General features: G+C 37.6%; 1 protein-coding gene across 2 annotated transcripts in view; it reads left to right on the top strand.

Annotated features, from left to right (window-relative positions):
• The window catches only part of EXOC6 (exocyst complex component 6), a 158,056-nt gene that overhangs the window by 55,749 nt on the left and 86,230 nt on the right, over positions 1-16,077 (top strand). For both annotated transcript variants that reach the window (XM_056130400.1, XM_056130399.1), the window contains 9 exons: positions 358-562; positions 1,233-1,385; positions 3,534-3,602; positions 5,179-5,262; positions 7,381-7,427; positions 7,543-7,663; positions 10,214-10,285; positions 13,375-13,472; positions 15,658-15,763. In XM_056130400.1, the coding sequence (XP_055986375.1) occupies positions 358-562; positions 1,233-1,385; positions 3,534-3,602; positions 5,179-5,262; positions 7,381-7,427; positions 7,543-7,663; positions 10,214-10,285; positions 13,375-13,472; positions 15,658-15,763 (955 nt within the window). The remainder of the gene's footprint in view (positions 1-357; positions 563-1,232; positions 1,386-3,533; positions 3,603-5,178; positions 5,263-7,380; positions 7,428-7,542; positions 7,664-10,213; positions 10,286-13,374; positions 13,473-15,657; positions 15,764-16,077) is intronic.

Genomic DNA, 16,077 nt, shown 5'->3' on the forward strand with positions numbered 1-16,077 from the left:
AGAGAACAGTATTCCAATTCTGAAATTTTGAACTATTGTGTATAAACATCTGGGGTTATAGGTACTATATAATACCTATGATACTGTACATTTAGCTGAAGTTATTGGAGTTAAAATAAGAAAGTTAATATAAGCCAAGAATTTTTAGCTTGTAACTTGTTCATTTATATATATAAATCTAAATATAGTTTACATATATAAATCTACATATAGTTTATGCTTAGTAATGGAATAAAATGTGATTTTTACTTTATTGAACAGTGTCTTTTTTGATGGTAGTGTGGGGGTGATTATTTGGACTTATTTGTAAGATTAACACACTAAGAACTTATTTCTATTTTAAAACTTTTTTCATAGGTATTATTCTGCTCTAAAAACTATGGAACAATTAGAAAATGTATATTTCCCCCGAGTTAGTCAATACCGGTTTTGTCAGCTAATGATAGAAAATCTTCCTAAGTTGCGTGAAGATATCAAAGAAATCTCCATGTCTGACCTCAAAGACTTTTTAGAAAGCATTAGAAAACATTCTGACAAAATAGGGGAAACTGCTATGAAACAGGTAAGATCTATAAAAGTGGATCACAATTTAATGACTTTATTTAGGTTATTAAACTTATCTATGGTTTACTTTTTCATTTGTAACTTGCTTATTTATGATTACGTTCATCTTACCTTTCCCGATTCTTGTTTAGAATGGACGTTATATTAGTGTTTTCGTTTGGTATGCAGTTATTCCTTATTTAAATTGGCCAGTCAAACCAGAATTCATCCCTTCCTTAATAGCTGATCTCTCGGCAATCTCCTACAGTTGTGGTGTATGAGAACTTGTCAGTCGTCAAATTTGATTGTAAAATTGGGTCTTGAGAAGCAGACAGCGGGCAAGACACTTGCCTTGTACTCCTGGGTTCAATTCCCAGAACTCCTATTCCCCACAGCCTGCCAGGAATGCTCCCTGAGTATAGAGCCAGGAGAGAGCCCTGAGCACAGCTGGGTTCGAAAACCAAAAACCAAAAGCACAGTAAAGTAAACAAAAGTTCCTAGTCTTTTCAACAGATATTGATAAATCCATGCAGATAGTTCAGAAAGGTAAATAGCACAGATCATGAACAGATGGCATATTATTCTAGATCCTACGCTTGCAAACATTGAAAAGATAAGAAAATATAAAAGTTGAACTAATTTTGACCATGATCAATTTTTAAATAATTTGACTTTTTCTCCCCAAATAGGCACAGCAGCAGAAAACCTTCAGTATTACTCTGCAAAAGCAAAATAATATAAAATTTGGAAGGAATATGCATATAAATGGCAGAATTCCAGAAGAAAGGAATAAAATTGTATTGAGGCATGCATTTGAGGAAGAAGATGAGAATGAAGAGGAGGTGATATTTTTTATTATTGGATTTTTTTTTGAATTGTAATCGCTATCTCTGTGGCGCTCAACTTTTTCTATGTGCAAATTGAATTACGTAGACCAATTTGCAATGATTTATTGGGGCAGTGGAATTATCTGAAATGTTAGATTGTATCTTTTCAGAAGAACAGAATATTTGCAGATTCTGTTTGTAAGTCTTATTTGTGAATTAATGTATTCAACTGTGATTACCAGTAAGAGTGTAAATAGAAGGGTTTTCTTGGTAAGGATCTTAAGTATTTGTGGAAAACATGTCATCTCATGATGGTACTTTTCCATTTTGACTAATTCTGGATACCTTCGTGTTCTTTATGATTTTTCAGTTGATGCTAAATACTATAAAACAATCATAATCTGATTAAAATTTGTTTATTTTAAAAGTCTGTTAAGTTTAGAACCCTTGAAATGATCCTTAAATATATTTCTTTCAATGTCTTTAAATAATTCATTCTTAGTAAAAGGTAAAGGTAAAGGCCCTCCCGTTGATCGTCGATTTGCTCGAGCGGGCCCAGGAACGTCTCCATTGGAGACTTTGTTGTTACTGTGTCTGGCATATCCAATACTCTCGGTAGCTTGCCGGGCTCTCCGAGAGGGGCGGAGGAATCGAACTCGGGTCGTATTAGTGCTTTTTTGTTGTTGTTGTTGTTGTTTGTTTTGTTTGTTTTTGGGACATACTTGGTTGTGCTCAGGTCTTACTCCTGGCTCTGTGCTCAGGGGTTACTCCTGGTGGTGCTCAGGGAACCATATGGGATGAGAGATTGAACCTGGTTTGACTGCATGCAGAGCAAACTCCTACCTGATATACTATCACTCCAGCCCTATATTTTAGTCTCTACAAATTACTTTGTAGCCTTCTTTATAATCTTTTATTAAAATTCCCTTTGAATTTAGTTTATCTCTAGCACTGTAGCACTGTCCTCCCGTTGTTCATGGAATTGCTCGAGCGGGCACCAGTAACGTCTCCATTATGAGACTTGTTGTTACTGTCTTTGGCATATCCAATACGTCACAGGGAGCTTGCCAGACTTTGCCGTGCGGGCGGGATACTCTCGGTAGCTTGCCGGGCTCTCTGAGAGGGGCAAAGGAATTGAACCCAGCTCGTCTGGGCCAGACACGCGCAAGGCAAATGCCCTGCCGCTGTGCTATTGCTCCGGCCCTAGTTGCCCATTATTTCCAATTCATGTTTTACTTGGCCTACAAGATTTTTTTTTCTTTTTGAATCACACCTGGCGATGCACAGGAGTTACACCTGGTTCATGCACTCGGGAGTTACTCTTGGAGGTGCTGCTTGGGGGACCGTATGGGATGCTGGGAATCGAACCTAGGTCAACTGCGTGCAAGGCAAACGCCCTACCCGCTGTGCTCTTGCTCCAGCCCTGGTCTATGAGATTTTAAATCCTTTTTCAAGAACCTATTTGGAATACACTAAGAACTGTTAATTGACTACTAAAGGAATCAGGGTTATGTGCCCAAAAACATAGCAGAGGGGTTTAGTGAAGCTTGCCTCACTTGCAGCCTACTCCTGTTCAGTATCCAGCATTGTATGTGGGCCCTGATACCGAATGTGTTCCTTTAAAAAGAGATCATCTATTTCTTAAGGAGGTATTTCTTAAATCCTTGGTTGCTTTTTTATGCTTCTGATGATATGGTTTCTTAGGTAGATTCCATCCTGGAATCACCCACATCCCAAATTGGGTTTTGGTTTAGTTATCTACCTGGCATGTTAGAGGTATAGAGTTTCTTCTTTTATTTTATTTTATAAATAGTTAGCGATGACAGGTATATAAAGAATGAATGAAAAATTGACAAAACAAATTGAGAAGGGATTATGTTTTAATTGCATGCTTCTTATAGTCAGTAAATGTAACATGAAATAAGTGGATTTCCTTGTTCTTTTTCTTTGTTTTGGGGGGCCACTTCTGGGTCTGGGTTCAGGGTCACTCCTAGCTGTGTGCAAGGGTGTATGTGGTGCCGGGGTCAGCCATATGCAGACTAAGTACTTTAACCCCTGTGTTGTCTCACTAGTCGTGAATCCTTGTTTATCTTTTACTGCATATTACTAGGAATGTATTAGTAGCTTCACCTATAATTTCTAAAATATGGTTTTATTTTTCAGGTCTTAACTGCTCAAGATCTTGTTGATTTTTCTCCTGTTTATCGATGTTTGCATATTTATTCTGTTTTGGTAAGTATCTTTTATGTATGTATTATTGAGAGTATACTGTCTTGCATTGCTTAATGAGAGGGTTATACTCTTGAGAAGTTTGTCATTAGGCAGTTTTGATGTGGTAACTTCAAAGAGTATGTAACGCTAACCTAGATGGTATAGCCTACACTCCCAGGCTATATATAGGAACTCTATCATTTATTTGGTCTCTTACTAAAACCTCATTAATGTAGCAGTTGACTTTTATACACACATACACATACAGTCACAAATGGCTTAGTATTTTTGGCTTAACATTTTGATCAACAATGGTTCCAATAAGTTGTGAGTGTAGTGTAGGTATGTATGGTAAAGGAATTGAACTTCTAGTGGTGAAGTTAATGGAGTATATCCACAAGTTGATTTTTAGTGATGTACATTTGAAGCTTTAAAGTTTTAAAAGTTGGTATTTCAATAAAAATTATGTGTAACCCTTGTAGGGTACATTTAATAATATAGTAGAAACTGTCATTTTATTTTTGAATCCAGTTTGCCTCTTTTCTCTTTCCCTCCCCCCCCCCCCCCACTTTCTCGCCTTCTGGGCCTGACAGGTGCTGTTGTAATTATTTTTATTTTTAAGACTGATTTTTATTTTGGGGGCTTTAATGGACACACACCCAGTGATGCTCAGGGCTTCCTGCTGGTTCAGTACTTAGGGGTAATTCCTAATTGGGTTCAGGGATTGAACCTGGGTCAGCTATGTGCAAGGCAAATGTCTTACCCATTCTCCTATCTCTCCAGTCTGATCTTAATTTTCAAGTATATAAAATATAATAATCTTGGCTGATTATTGCCTCGATTTTAAAATTGTTTTGATCTATTCTAATAATATATATGTTTTAGTTTGTAACATGTTTTTGTATCTTTAAAGTATATAGAATTTATAAACTTAAGAAAAACAATTTATTCTGCTGGTGGGGGGAAGGCCACATCTGGTGATTCTCAGGGGTTACTCCTGGTTCTGCACACGAGGATCACTTCGGCAGGCTCAGGGAACCTATAGGGTGCAGGGGATTGAACTTGGGTTGACTGTGTGCAGGGCAAGTGTTCAATCCATTATACTCTCGCCCCAGCTTCATAAAAGCACTTTTTAAAAGATACTGATTTTTTAAAAAGAATTCAGGCTTACCTTTTTTTAAAAAATTTATTTATTTATTTATTTTTATTAGTGAAACACCATGAGGTACTCAGGCTTACCTTTTAATTAAGTGGGGTGTGTGTGTGTGTGTGTGTGTGTGTGTGTGTGTGTGTGTGTTTTAATAGATAGTGAATAGTTGGGCACATCTCAAGTTGTTTGAATTTAGCTTTAGTCTTCCTAATTGTTATGATTAGTTGCTATCTTTGAATATATTGACAAAAACTTATTCTTGGTATTTAATATGAAATGCTGTGTGCAGCATTTATATTTCATCTTAAAAATTTTAAAGTGACTCTTAAGGAAATAAAGAGAAGCTATTTGTTTTAGGAGTTTGTGTGTGTGTGTGTGTGTGTGTGTGTGTGTGTGTGTGTGTGTGTGTGTGGTTTGGTTTTCATTATTCTGCTCATTTTCTTTTAGGGTGATGAGGAAACATTTGAAAATTATTACCGAAAACAGAGAAAGAAACAAGCAAGGTTGGTACTGCAGCCCCAATCAAGTATGGTAAGTACCTGAAAATTTTAAATTGGTACATTATTACTTTTTACCCTCTTGACTTCAGAAATTTTCTTAACCTAAATCTGTATTCATTCAACTAAAACTTCTTACTGAACACCTAGTATTTCTAATAGTTGGCATAGATACTACTGATTGAGCAGTGGGCAAAACAGAAATCTCTTCTCAGGAAATTGTGTTCCATTAGGGAAGATGGCAGTAAGCAAATAAAATTGATACTGAATAGATAAAATGATAAGAAAGTTACTTAAAGGTCAAAGAGATGGTATAGGAAGTAAGGCTTTTGCCTTGTGTGCAACTGCCCTGGTTTGATCCCTGGCACCATATAGTCTCCCATGCCCACCAGGAGACAGCCCTAAGTGTGGAGTCAGGAGTAAACCCTGAGCACAGCTGGCTGTGACCCAGAACCAAAGCCAAATAAAAAGTAAGTTGCTTTGTGAATTCTCATGGATTACAAGATATAGTACAGAGATTAAGATGCTTACTTTAAATGTGACTTAACTGCTGGGTATGGCTCCAACTCCTGCCCTTCACCCTCTCCCACCAGTATAAAATGTGAGGGAAGATAGTTTCTGACATTCTGATGGACTGTGGATCTTAATTATTTCACTGTGAAGATGACCAAGGGTGCTGATCAAAAAGTTTTTAAACCTTAAATTCTTGGGGTGGAGAGATTGAATAAGGTGCTTTCCTTAAATGTGTCTGCCCCTACACCCACATTTAAGTCCTCACAGTTCAATCTCCAACACCACATGGTCCCCTGAGAACCACTGGGTATGACCCAACCACCCATCTCCTCCTCCCATCCCTCAATATCTTAAACTCTTTAGGCTTTTTTTTTGGGGGGGGGGTTACAACCAGCAATGCTCAGGGATTACTCCTGGCTCTGCACTCAGGAATTATTTCTGGCGGTACTTGGGGCACCATATGGGATACTGGGAATCGAACCCGGGTTGGCCGTGTGCAAGTCAAACGTCCTACCCACTTTACTATAGCTCCAGCCCCTCTTAGACTCTTTTGATACACACATACAAAATCTTTTGACATCAAGGATCTATTCGGACTTTGTAGTCAGGACACAGACTAAGGTGGAACTGTTTTATATTAGTTGTAATAGCAATATGAGTTTGCAAAAGCTCATGGAAACTATATGAAAAATAGTAAGTTTTATCATATGTAATGTACAGTTACTTTAAAACAACCAGACTACAAAACAAACAGAACAGGCAAACCTAAATGAAGGCAGAATTCAGCTAGGTTTAATGACGCACCAAATGTGACTATCCTAGGAATGAATATCCGCTGAATGGAAAAGCATGAGATTAAAGGAACAGGAGAGCTAAGTACACCAACGTGGGTGGCAAGAAGTTGTCTCCCTGGGCTGATGGTTTTGGGGGGCCAGAGGGAGGGGAGACAATACCTAATGGTAAGAAATTGTATTCCTACGAAAGGGCTGGGAGAGAAGGAGGGAAGGGGGTGAGGGAGGGGGAGAGAAAGAGAAAGAGAGAGATAGAGAGAGAGAATGAGAGAGCTCATGAGCTAGAGGAGAGAGAGAATGTTTAAGAATAGGTTGTAGACACCCAAAAGGAGAGAGAGAACACAGGGGATTGCCCTGCCACAGAGACAGGGGGGATGGGGGGATGGGGGTGGGAGGGATATTATCCATGGTGGTGGAAAATGGGCACTGGTGGAGGGATGGGTATCTGATCATTGTATAATTGAAACCAAAGCACAAAAAATTATAAATTTACAACTGTAAAAAAAATAAAATAAAATAAAGGGGAAAAAAAAAGAATAGGTTGTAGAGAATAAGCCTGAAAGTAGGGGAGACTAAGTTGTAGAGTGATCAAGTAGCCCAAGTGAGACTTAATGATGACTTGAACTTCCTATGAGAAGATCTATATGCTGAAGTCATATCTAATGTTACTTTTTGACTCCTTTCAATATACATTTTATTGGGGATAAGAAATTTTTTTTTGTATTTCTGGTACTTAAAAATATACACAGTTTGCATGAATATTTGTTAACAAATGTAGTGACTTTAAGCTTACTTTTATGTTATTTGTATTCAGTTGGCTTAAAATGATTTTTATTTTTCCTTTAAAGTATGAAACAGTTGATGGCTATAGAAGATATTTCACTCAAATTGTAGGGTATGTATCTAATATGTAAATTGCTTATGGTTTATTTTATGTTAGATGTAGAATGTATTTTCTATTTTGGTTTTAATTTTTTCAACACATTATGTTGATAATTACTGTATTTTAGGTTCTTTGTGGTGGAAGATCACATTTTACACGTAACCAAAGGGTTAGTAACCAGAGCATATACTGATGAACTTTGGAATATGGCACTCTCTAAGATAATCGCTGTCCTGAGAGCTCATTCAGTAAGTCAAATAATTTATGCTACTAACATTTTAATTCAGTTACCTCAAGAATTTCTGAAATGCATAAGGTCACAAGAAAACTATATCATTTTTTGTTTTTTCCTTTGGTAGTCACTCAGATTTGGAAGTAGTAATGTCAGGTTTTTGTTTGGTGATAATGGGTTGTGATTTTGCAAATGATCAGGATTTCTCAAAATGCTCTTTGTTTTGTATTATAAGAAATGAGACATTAACCTGATCTTATTAAGTTCCACTAAGCTCTTCAGTAGGTCACTGAGAAGCACAATAACATGTTCATAATGATCATCCCCAAGTCTTTGTTTCCAAAATAAACTTGACTATTAAAATTCAAGAGAATGTATTCTTTTTAATGTTTATCATTTGATTGCATTGATACGGGCTGGAGTGTTAGCACAGCGGGTAGGGCATTTGCCTAGCACGTGACCGACCTGGCCGACCCCTGGCCACCTGGATTCGATTCCTCCGCCCCTAAGAGCCTGGCAAGCTACCGAGAGTATCTCACCCACACGGCAAAGCCTGGAAAGCTACCTGCAATATATTCGATATGCCAAACACAGTAACAAGTCTTACATTGGAGATGTTACTCAAACAAATTGATGAAAAATCGATGAACAGCGGAACGGTGCTACAGTGCTACATTGCACTGATACAGTTTCAGATTTCTTTAAAAAACATTCAGTTATCAGAATTTGAACTCATTTAAAATATTGATCCTTTATATAATGAGGGTTTTGGGGGTTAGTCTTTTTATTTTTGTTCTGTACCCCACGGTGCTCGGGTTCCTTGGGGTCTACATCATCTCTCTACGTGGGGATCTCTTCCAAGTGTTGTTCTGGGAACCATGCAGTGCTGGAGTCGAGCTTGAGCTTCCCTGTGCAAAACATGTGCTTCAGCCCATTGGATTACATCTTTGGACCCTAATAAGCGATTTTTTTATATAGTGAAATCAAAATTATCAGACTGGAGAGGTGGTATAGTAGATAGGACCTTGTATGGAGATAACCAGGTCTGATATCCAGGAATGGTTCCTGGATATTACCAGGCTTATTCCTGAGCACAAAACCAGAAATAGCTCTAAGCATTGCTACATGTGGCTCCCTCCCCCCCAAAAAAAAATTAAAAATACAAAGTGTTTTTGTAATGTGATTTTTTGGGAAATAATTAAATATACCATGTTATAAAGATAATTAAAATTAACTGTTCAATGTAGTTTTTCTTAAGGCAATTTTGGTTGTCCCCAAACTGGGACCAAAGTGATGGTACAGCAGGTAGAGTGTTTGCCTTGCACATGGCTGACCCAGGTTCGATCCCTGGCATCCCATATGGTCCCTCGAGCACTGCCAGGAGTAATTTCTGAGTGAAGGGCTAGGAGTATCCCTGAGCATTGCTGGGTGTGACCCAAAAAGCAAGGGGAAAAAAAGATAATTTTGGTATTTATCTTAATATCACATACTTAAAATTTTGTAATCAGTTATTTATAGTTTTATATTTAAGAATAGTTTTTGAAGGTATTAAGGTATTATTAGCTTATATGATTTTAGGTTATATAGTACCAGAGAGATAGTATGGCAGGTTAGGTGCTTGCCAAGAACATACTACCCTGAGTTTGATTCCCAGTACCTCATGTGGTCCCAGAGCACCACAATGAGTGGCCCCTGAACAAAGAGCCAGGAGTAAGCCCTGAGCACTTCTGGGTATTGCCCAAACACTTCCCCCTCTACTCAAAAGAAAAAAGATATTTGAATTATAAATATATCATATTCTTATTTATCAGAAACATAAATTCGTATTTAGCTATCTAGTAACTGAAAACCTTGTCTAATATTTATTTAAAAATTGTTGTTTTAGGGACTGGAGCAATAGCACAGTGGGTAGGGCATTTGCCTTGCATGCGGGCCAACCGAGGGTCGAATCCCAGCATCCCGTATGGTTCCCTGGGCACCGTCAGGAGTGATTCCTGAGTGCAGAGCCAGGAGTAACCCCTGAGCATCGTCGGGTGTGACCCAAAAAGAAAAAAAAATGTTGTTTTATAGTTTATATTCTGATTATTTTCTATAATTTCAGTGATAAATATGAAGTCATAATATGTTAAATTCAGATTCATATTCAGAATCTTATCAGATGCTATTATAAGGATAGAGTGACATTCACAATGACATTGAAATTAATTTTTTACCTTTGCCAGATTACTAAAAAGTATTTAAATTGTCAGTTATATACCTTCTATAAGAGAATAATTAATTGAAAGTAAAATTGTATGGTCTATGTATGTCATGTTTTACATTTTAAATAACTAGTTCCTTAAAATCTAAAGATGCAGAAATATTAGCCTCATTGTTTTGACCAACATTTCACTGAATAGAGAAAAACCAATTGTAGGTCTAATTAACCAAAATTTAAAGTTCATCATGAATATGGAAAATTATAAGAAAACTTTACAGATATTATTTCTTTTTTTAAATTAAATAACTTTGGATTTTATTTGTTTGTGCTTCAATCTCCATATCCATCCATCCCTGACTCTCCTAGTCTTACTGCACTGATCCTGATCTGGTTCTGGAACTGAAGAATCTCATTGTCATATTTGCAGATACTTTGCAGGTGGGTGATAATCTAACATTAAATTGCCAACTATTTGAACACCAGACTATATACAAAATATAGACCACATTCATGTATTTTATTGTGGATGAATGGCAATAAGTAAGAAGTACTGGAGTTTTAATTATGTGCCAATATTTCGGGTTTTCAAGCCACTACCTTCTTTTTTTCTTTTTCAAAAAAATAATTTAAAAATTATAACACTGTGGGGCTGGAGCAATAGCACAGTGGGTTGGGCGTCTGTCTTGCATGCGGCCGACCCAGATTCGATTCCCAGCATCCCATATGGTCCCCTGAGCACCGCCAGGAGTGATTCCTGAGTGCAGAGCCAGGAGTCAGCCCTGAGCATCGCCGGGTGTGACCCAAAAAGCAAAAAAAAAAAAAAAATTATAACACTGTGCTTTACCAAGTTGTTCATAATACTGTTGTTTCAGGAATTAAATGTTTTAGCACCAGTCCTACCAGCAGTGTGACCTTCCTTCCACCAGCGTCTCCAGTTTCTCACACACTACCATGGTCTACCCTTCTGCAACACAGCTTTACTTCATATTTTTCACCACAATACAAGGGCAAATGAAGTTTTCAGAACTTCTATCAGTAAGGGTCAATTTATGACAGTTGTTCTATCTCATAACAATGTTACAAAGGTGGTTTGCCTGAGGATCTGACTGTGCTAGATTCCCTATTTCTGAACCAGGTGTTACATAAAATGATGGACATAAAAACTAGGGGCCAGGCAGAGCGTTGGGACCTGGTAGGGGTGCTTGCTTTGCATGCAGCCAACCCGCATTTGACCTGTGGCACCTGATATGGCCTTTGAGCACACTAGCAGGGATTGCTAAATGCGGAGCCAGGAGTAATCCCTTAGCACTGAGTATTTCTGGGGACAGCTGAAAATGTTTTTTAGAAGAGGAGCTGGACCCTTTTGGAAAATATTATGGACACTTACCTGAAAACCTGGAATCAAGCTTCCACATGACCCAGTAATTTCACTTCTTGGTATTTACCCCAAAGGCCCAAAAAACTATTCACAAAAGATACTACACTCCTCTGTTCATTCCAAAACTACTTATAGTAGCAAAATCTGGAAGCAGCCCAAGTGTCCAAGAACAGATGACTGGATAAAGAAACTATGGTACATCTACACAATGGAATACTACTTAGCTTTATGCATTTTGGGTCACACCCGGCAATGCACAGGGGTTACTTCTGGCTCATGCACTCAGGAATTACTCCTGGCGGTGCTCGGGGGACCAAATGGGATGCTGGGAATCGAACCTAGGTCAGCTGCGTGCAAGGCAAATGCCCTACCCACTGTGCTGTCACTCCAGCCCCTACATAGCTTTATGAAAAAACGAGATCATGCAGTTTTCTGCTATGTGGATGGATCTGGAGAGTATCAGGATGAGTGAAGTTAGGAGGAGGACAGACATAGAATGATCTCTCTAATAAGCAAGATATAAAGAAACAAAGCAGGGCTACAACAAATACCCAAAGACAATAGAAACTGAGAATTTATCTTCAGTATGAAGCTTGCTACAGAGGTGGGAAGCGGAAATAGAATGGAGTGGGGGTGTGGACACTAGACCACTGGTGCAGGGAAGGGGACACTAAAGGGTGTGGTTCTGGATTGTGTTATGCATGAAATACTATCATTAACTGTATTTTAAACCCGCTGCCTAAAATAAATATTTAAACATCATGATAAATGAATAAAAGAAAGGGAGCTGGATAAATAGCACAGCAGATAGAGTGCTTGCCTTGTCCGTTTGATTCCTGGTATTCCAGATGGTCACCAGGAGTGATCCTTGAGCACAGAGCAACGAGTATCTCTGGGTGTGGCCCTAAAATTAAAAAAAAGTAGAGTCAGAGTTTTAAATTGAATTTTTTTTTCAGAGTTGTGGACTGTTCAGGACCGTACACAACAGCATTTAGAGGTCTAGGGTTGCTCCCAGACAGTGCTTGGTGGCTACTACGGTCACTTACGGGGTGCTCAAGGGCCACCACAGTCACTTGAAGGTGTATTTGAAGTGCCACCAGTGTCACTTCTGGCACTGCTGGCATGTACTCCACCACTGGAGTCATTCCCAGGCCTGGAGACTGTGTAATCTTACATGTGGGAGATAGTGTTGCATGGTCAGTTTTAATAACGGAGGAAGTTAGGTGTGAGTCAGACTTGGTTTGTCTGTGAGGGGAGGGACCTTAGGGCAGCAGACATTGCAAAGGGATTTTTTGTTTCCTTTTGTTGTTTTTGGTTGAGAGATGGTTGGTAATTTAACCAAGACAGAAGACCAGTGGAAGCTAGAGTCAGTGGTTGAGTAGTTAATCTAATCTGCAGTTCCTACAAGAGGCTGGGATCAAGATCAAAGATGAAATGCCGTGGAACAGCTCTGAGAGGAAAACATTTGGTCCTGCTATGAATAAGATTTCAGTGAGTTTGGACTTGGAAAGGAACTGTTTGGGGAGTGAATGTTTGATGGTAGGCGGTTAATTTCCCCTAAATGACAAAGTCTATCTTGAATTGAAGGAAGTTTTTGTATCTCAGTCTGAATCTATTCCTTTTCCATCTACTATTCTATTTAAGGGACCACTTTTTTGGATACAGTTATTTAGATAACTAGTTGAACATTCATTTAGATAACTAGTTGAACTCCCTTTTTGACATATAATGCCTTTTTAAGGCTAACAGTGTAATCCTAAACTCTAAATTAATTAAAGACAAGAAGAATGGAAAAATTATTTCAGTCCAATAAAATTCTTGTGTTAGGGTAGAAGGGCAACAGGATCTTTTTTATTTTTATTTTTGCTTGTTTCGGATATTTTTTTTTTGGCTACACCCAGCATTACACCTAGCTCTGCACTCAGAAATTAGTCCTGGTGGTGCTTGGGACCACATGGGGTGCCAGGGATTGAACTTGGGTCAGGTGCATGCAAGACAAGCATCCTACTTGCTATTGCCTGGGCCCAAAAGGATTTTTAAAAAATACTATCAGTGTGACAAGGTAATCACTTCCAAATGATTCCCTGTGTCCCCAGAATTTCAAAAAAATGATTATCTTTACTTGTCTACTTCTATTTTTGTGTTTTAGGGTTATGGCTTTCCAGTAAACCGACTTTTTGACCTTTTATTTGAAATAAGAGATCAATATAATGAAACTTTACTTAAGAAATGGGCCGGAGTTTTCAGGTCAGTTTAAATTGTGATACCCTAATGTAATGAAAAAGTCTGTAAAATGGTAAAATAATCAATTTTGCTTGCTTAATAAAAAATGCTTAACATTTTTTCATTTGAGAAAGTGTACATATTACATTATCATTTTAACCTTTTTAAAATGTACCAGTTCAGTGGCATGAAGTAGATTCACATTGTTGAAATTGACAACAATATTTACTTTTCCAGACTTATCATTCCAGTCTGAAATTACCAACTAAACAACTCCCCATTCATTTCTTCCCCATAAGTATTCACTGTTATACTTTGTCTACTAATTTTAGCATTCTAGAAATACCATCTAAGTGGGAATATATAATAGTTCTTTTTGTGACAGTATTTTTTCATTCAGCATACTGTCTTCAGAGTTCTACAGTGCTATAGCATGTACCAAAATTTCTTTTCTTTTTAAGGCTGGTCTGCTGTTTGTATGTGCCAAAATTTATTTCCCATTCATCCCCCACCAGGTGTCTGAAGATATTTGGGTTGTTTTCATGTAAATAATGCTGTTCTGAACATTGGTTTTTAAATATCTGTTTGAATCGTTGTTTGCAGTTTTTTTGGGTAGTATACCTAGAAGTGTAATTGCTGGATATTTAGTAAATACTTATTTACCTTTTGATGAATTGTCATTCTTTTTCTTAATGACTGTGTTATCTCTAATCTTATACTACTTTTATTTTTTATCTTGATTTTTTTTTACAATTTTTAGCAAATAGATACTTATAAGGCTGTAAATGTTCAAAGATAGTATTAGAAACAAATTGCAGCTTTAATTTTTTAGGTATAATACATAATATATGACTAGATTAAAAATTCAGAAGTGACTAATTAGGAAAATTAGTTTTGCTTTAACAACTTGCCAGTAGAGCTTGAACCAACAGTATTTTAATAATCTATATTTTTGTATTATATTGAAAAGAGAATTGTGTTCCTTCCTTTTTATTTTATCTTGATTTTGGGGCCATACCCAGAAATGCTCAGGGGTTACCCCTGGCTCTGCACACAGGAATTAGTCCTGGCGGTGCTCGGGGGACCATATGGGATGCCAGGGACTGAACCTAGGTTGGCCACTTGCAAGGCAAACTCCCTACCTGCTTTACTCTCTAGCCCCGGTTCCTTCATTTTTAAAGTCTAAAAACTTTTCTCTGTCCCTGCTTCCCTTATTATATTTTCTTTTGGTGAAAAAAGTCTGTCAAGAGCTTATATCTAGGTCACCCAAAATATAATAGGAAAAGGTACCAGTAATGTTTGTTGAGAACAACCTAGAATATATACTAAATAATCTAACATCAACTTGGGACCTAACCTCATCAGTTTTTTAAAACTATGGACAACTTGGGAGGATCATTTGTGATGCCAAGGATCAAATCCAGGTGGCCTATGGCAAAGCAAATACCTTGCCCACTGTACTATCTCTCTCGGCCCCTGGTGATCTTGTTATTATCTTCATAAAGTAGGAAGTTTTCATCAGCCCAGAACCTGGGACATAAATAAGTACTTAATAAATATTATGATTCAACAGAAAACATTTTTTGGTTGGACTAGATTAGGCTATATTAACAAGAATGTCAGTTGTTGAATACACATAGTGAGTAATGGTCTGAGACACAGTCTGTTTGTATCTTTATTTTTCCTTCCCGGCATCTGTCTCCTTGGGAAGGATGGTTGCAGAGCTAGTTCATAAGTGCTTTAGACAAGATTATTAAGACACAAAGCGAAAAGGAGACATTGTTTTTATCTTCAAGGAGGTTTTGATTCCGTTGGAAAGAGAGAAGACCCTAAAACTGCAACTTGAGAATTAACCCAAGAACTATAAATGGGGCGTGAAAGTGATAGTACAGTGGGGAGGGTGTCTGTCTTGCATGTGGTCGACCCAGGTTCGATACCCAGCACCTCACTGGGACTCCTGAGCATACCAAGAGTAATTCTGAGCACAGAGCCAGAAATAACCCCTGAGCACCACTGGATGTCCCCAAATCCAAAATAAATAAGTAAATAAATAAAAGAACTAAATTGTATTTTTTGTATCTTTCAAGATCCTATTTGGATCTTTATTGTTTTTGTAACAATTGTGGTGTTTTATTTTAGATATGAATCTAATGTCACTTTGTTGATGTAATTCCTAATATTAAATTTTCAAATCTTCTATACATAACAGGGACATTTTTGAAGAAGATAATTATAGCCCTATTCCTGTTGTTAATGAAGAAGAATATAAAATAGTCATCAGTAAATTTCCCTTTCAGGATCCAGATCTTGAAAAGGTATAAGATATTTTTAATTCAATAGTCTTCTTAAAAATAATTTTATAACGTTAATCGCTACAGTCAGTATTACCTGACATCATATGTGAAAGGCTTCTTTATTTTTTAATTTTAACTTATTTATTGAATCACAGTGAGATTCACGGTTACAAAGTTGTTCATGATTGGGTTTCAGTCATATGATGTTCCAACACCTGTCCCTTCACCAGTGTACTTTTCCCGTCACCATTGTCCCCGGCTCCTCCTCTCTCCCCCCTGCCTGGAGAGGCTTCTTTTGATGTGGTTTTTTAGTTTTGCTATTTGAGAAAATGAAA

This window comes from Sorex fumeus, unplaced genomic scaffold (assembly GCF_029834395.1).
Source record: "Sorex fumeus unplaced genomic scaffold, SorFum_2.1 ptg000078l, whole genome shotgun sequence".
NCBI classification, from domain to species: Eukaryota; Metazoa; Chordata; class Mammalia; order Eulipotyphla; family Soricidae; genus Sorex; species Sorex fumeus.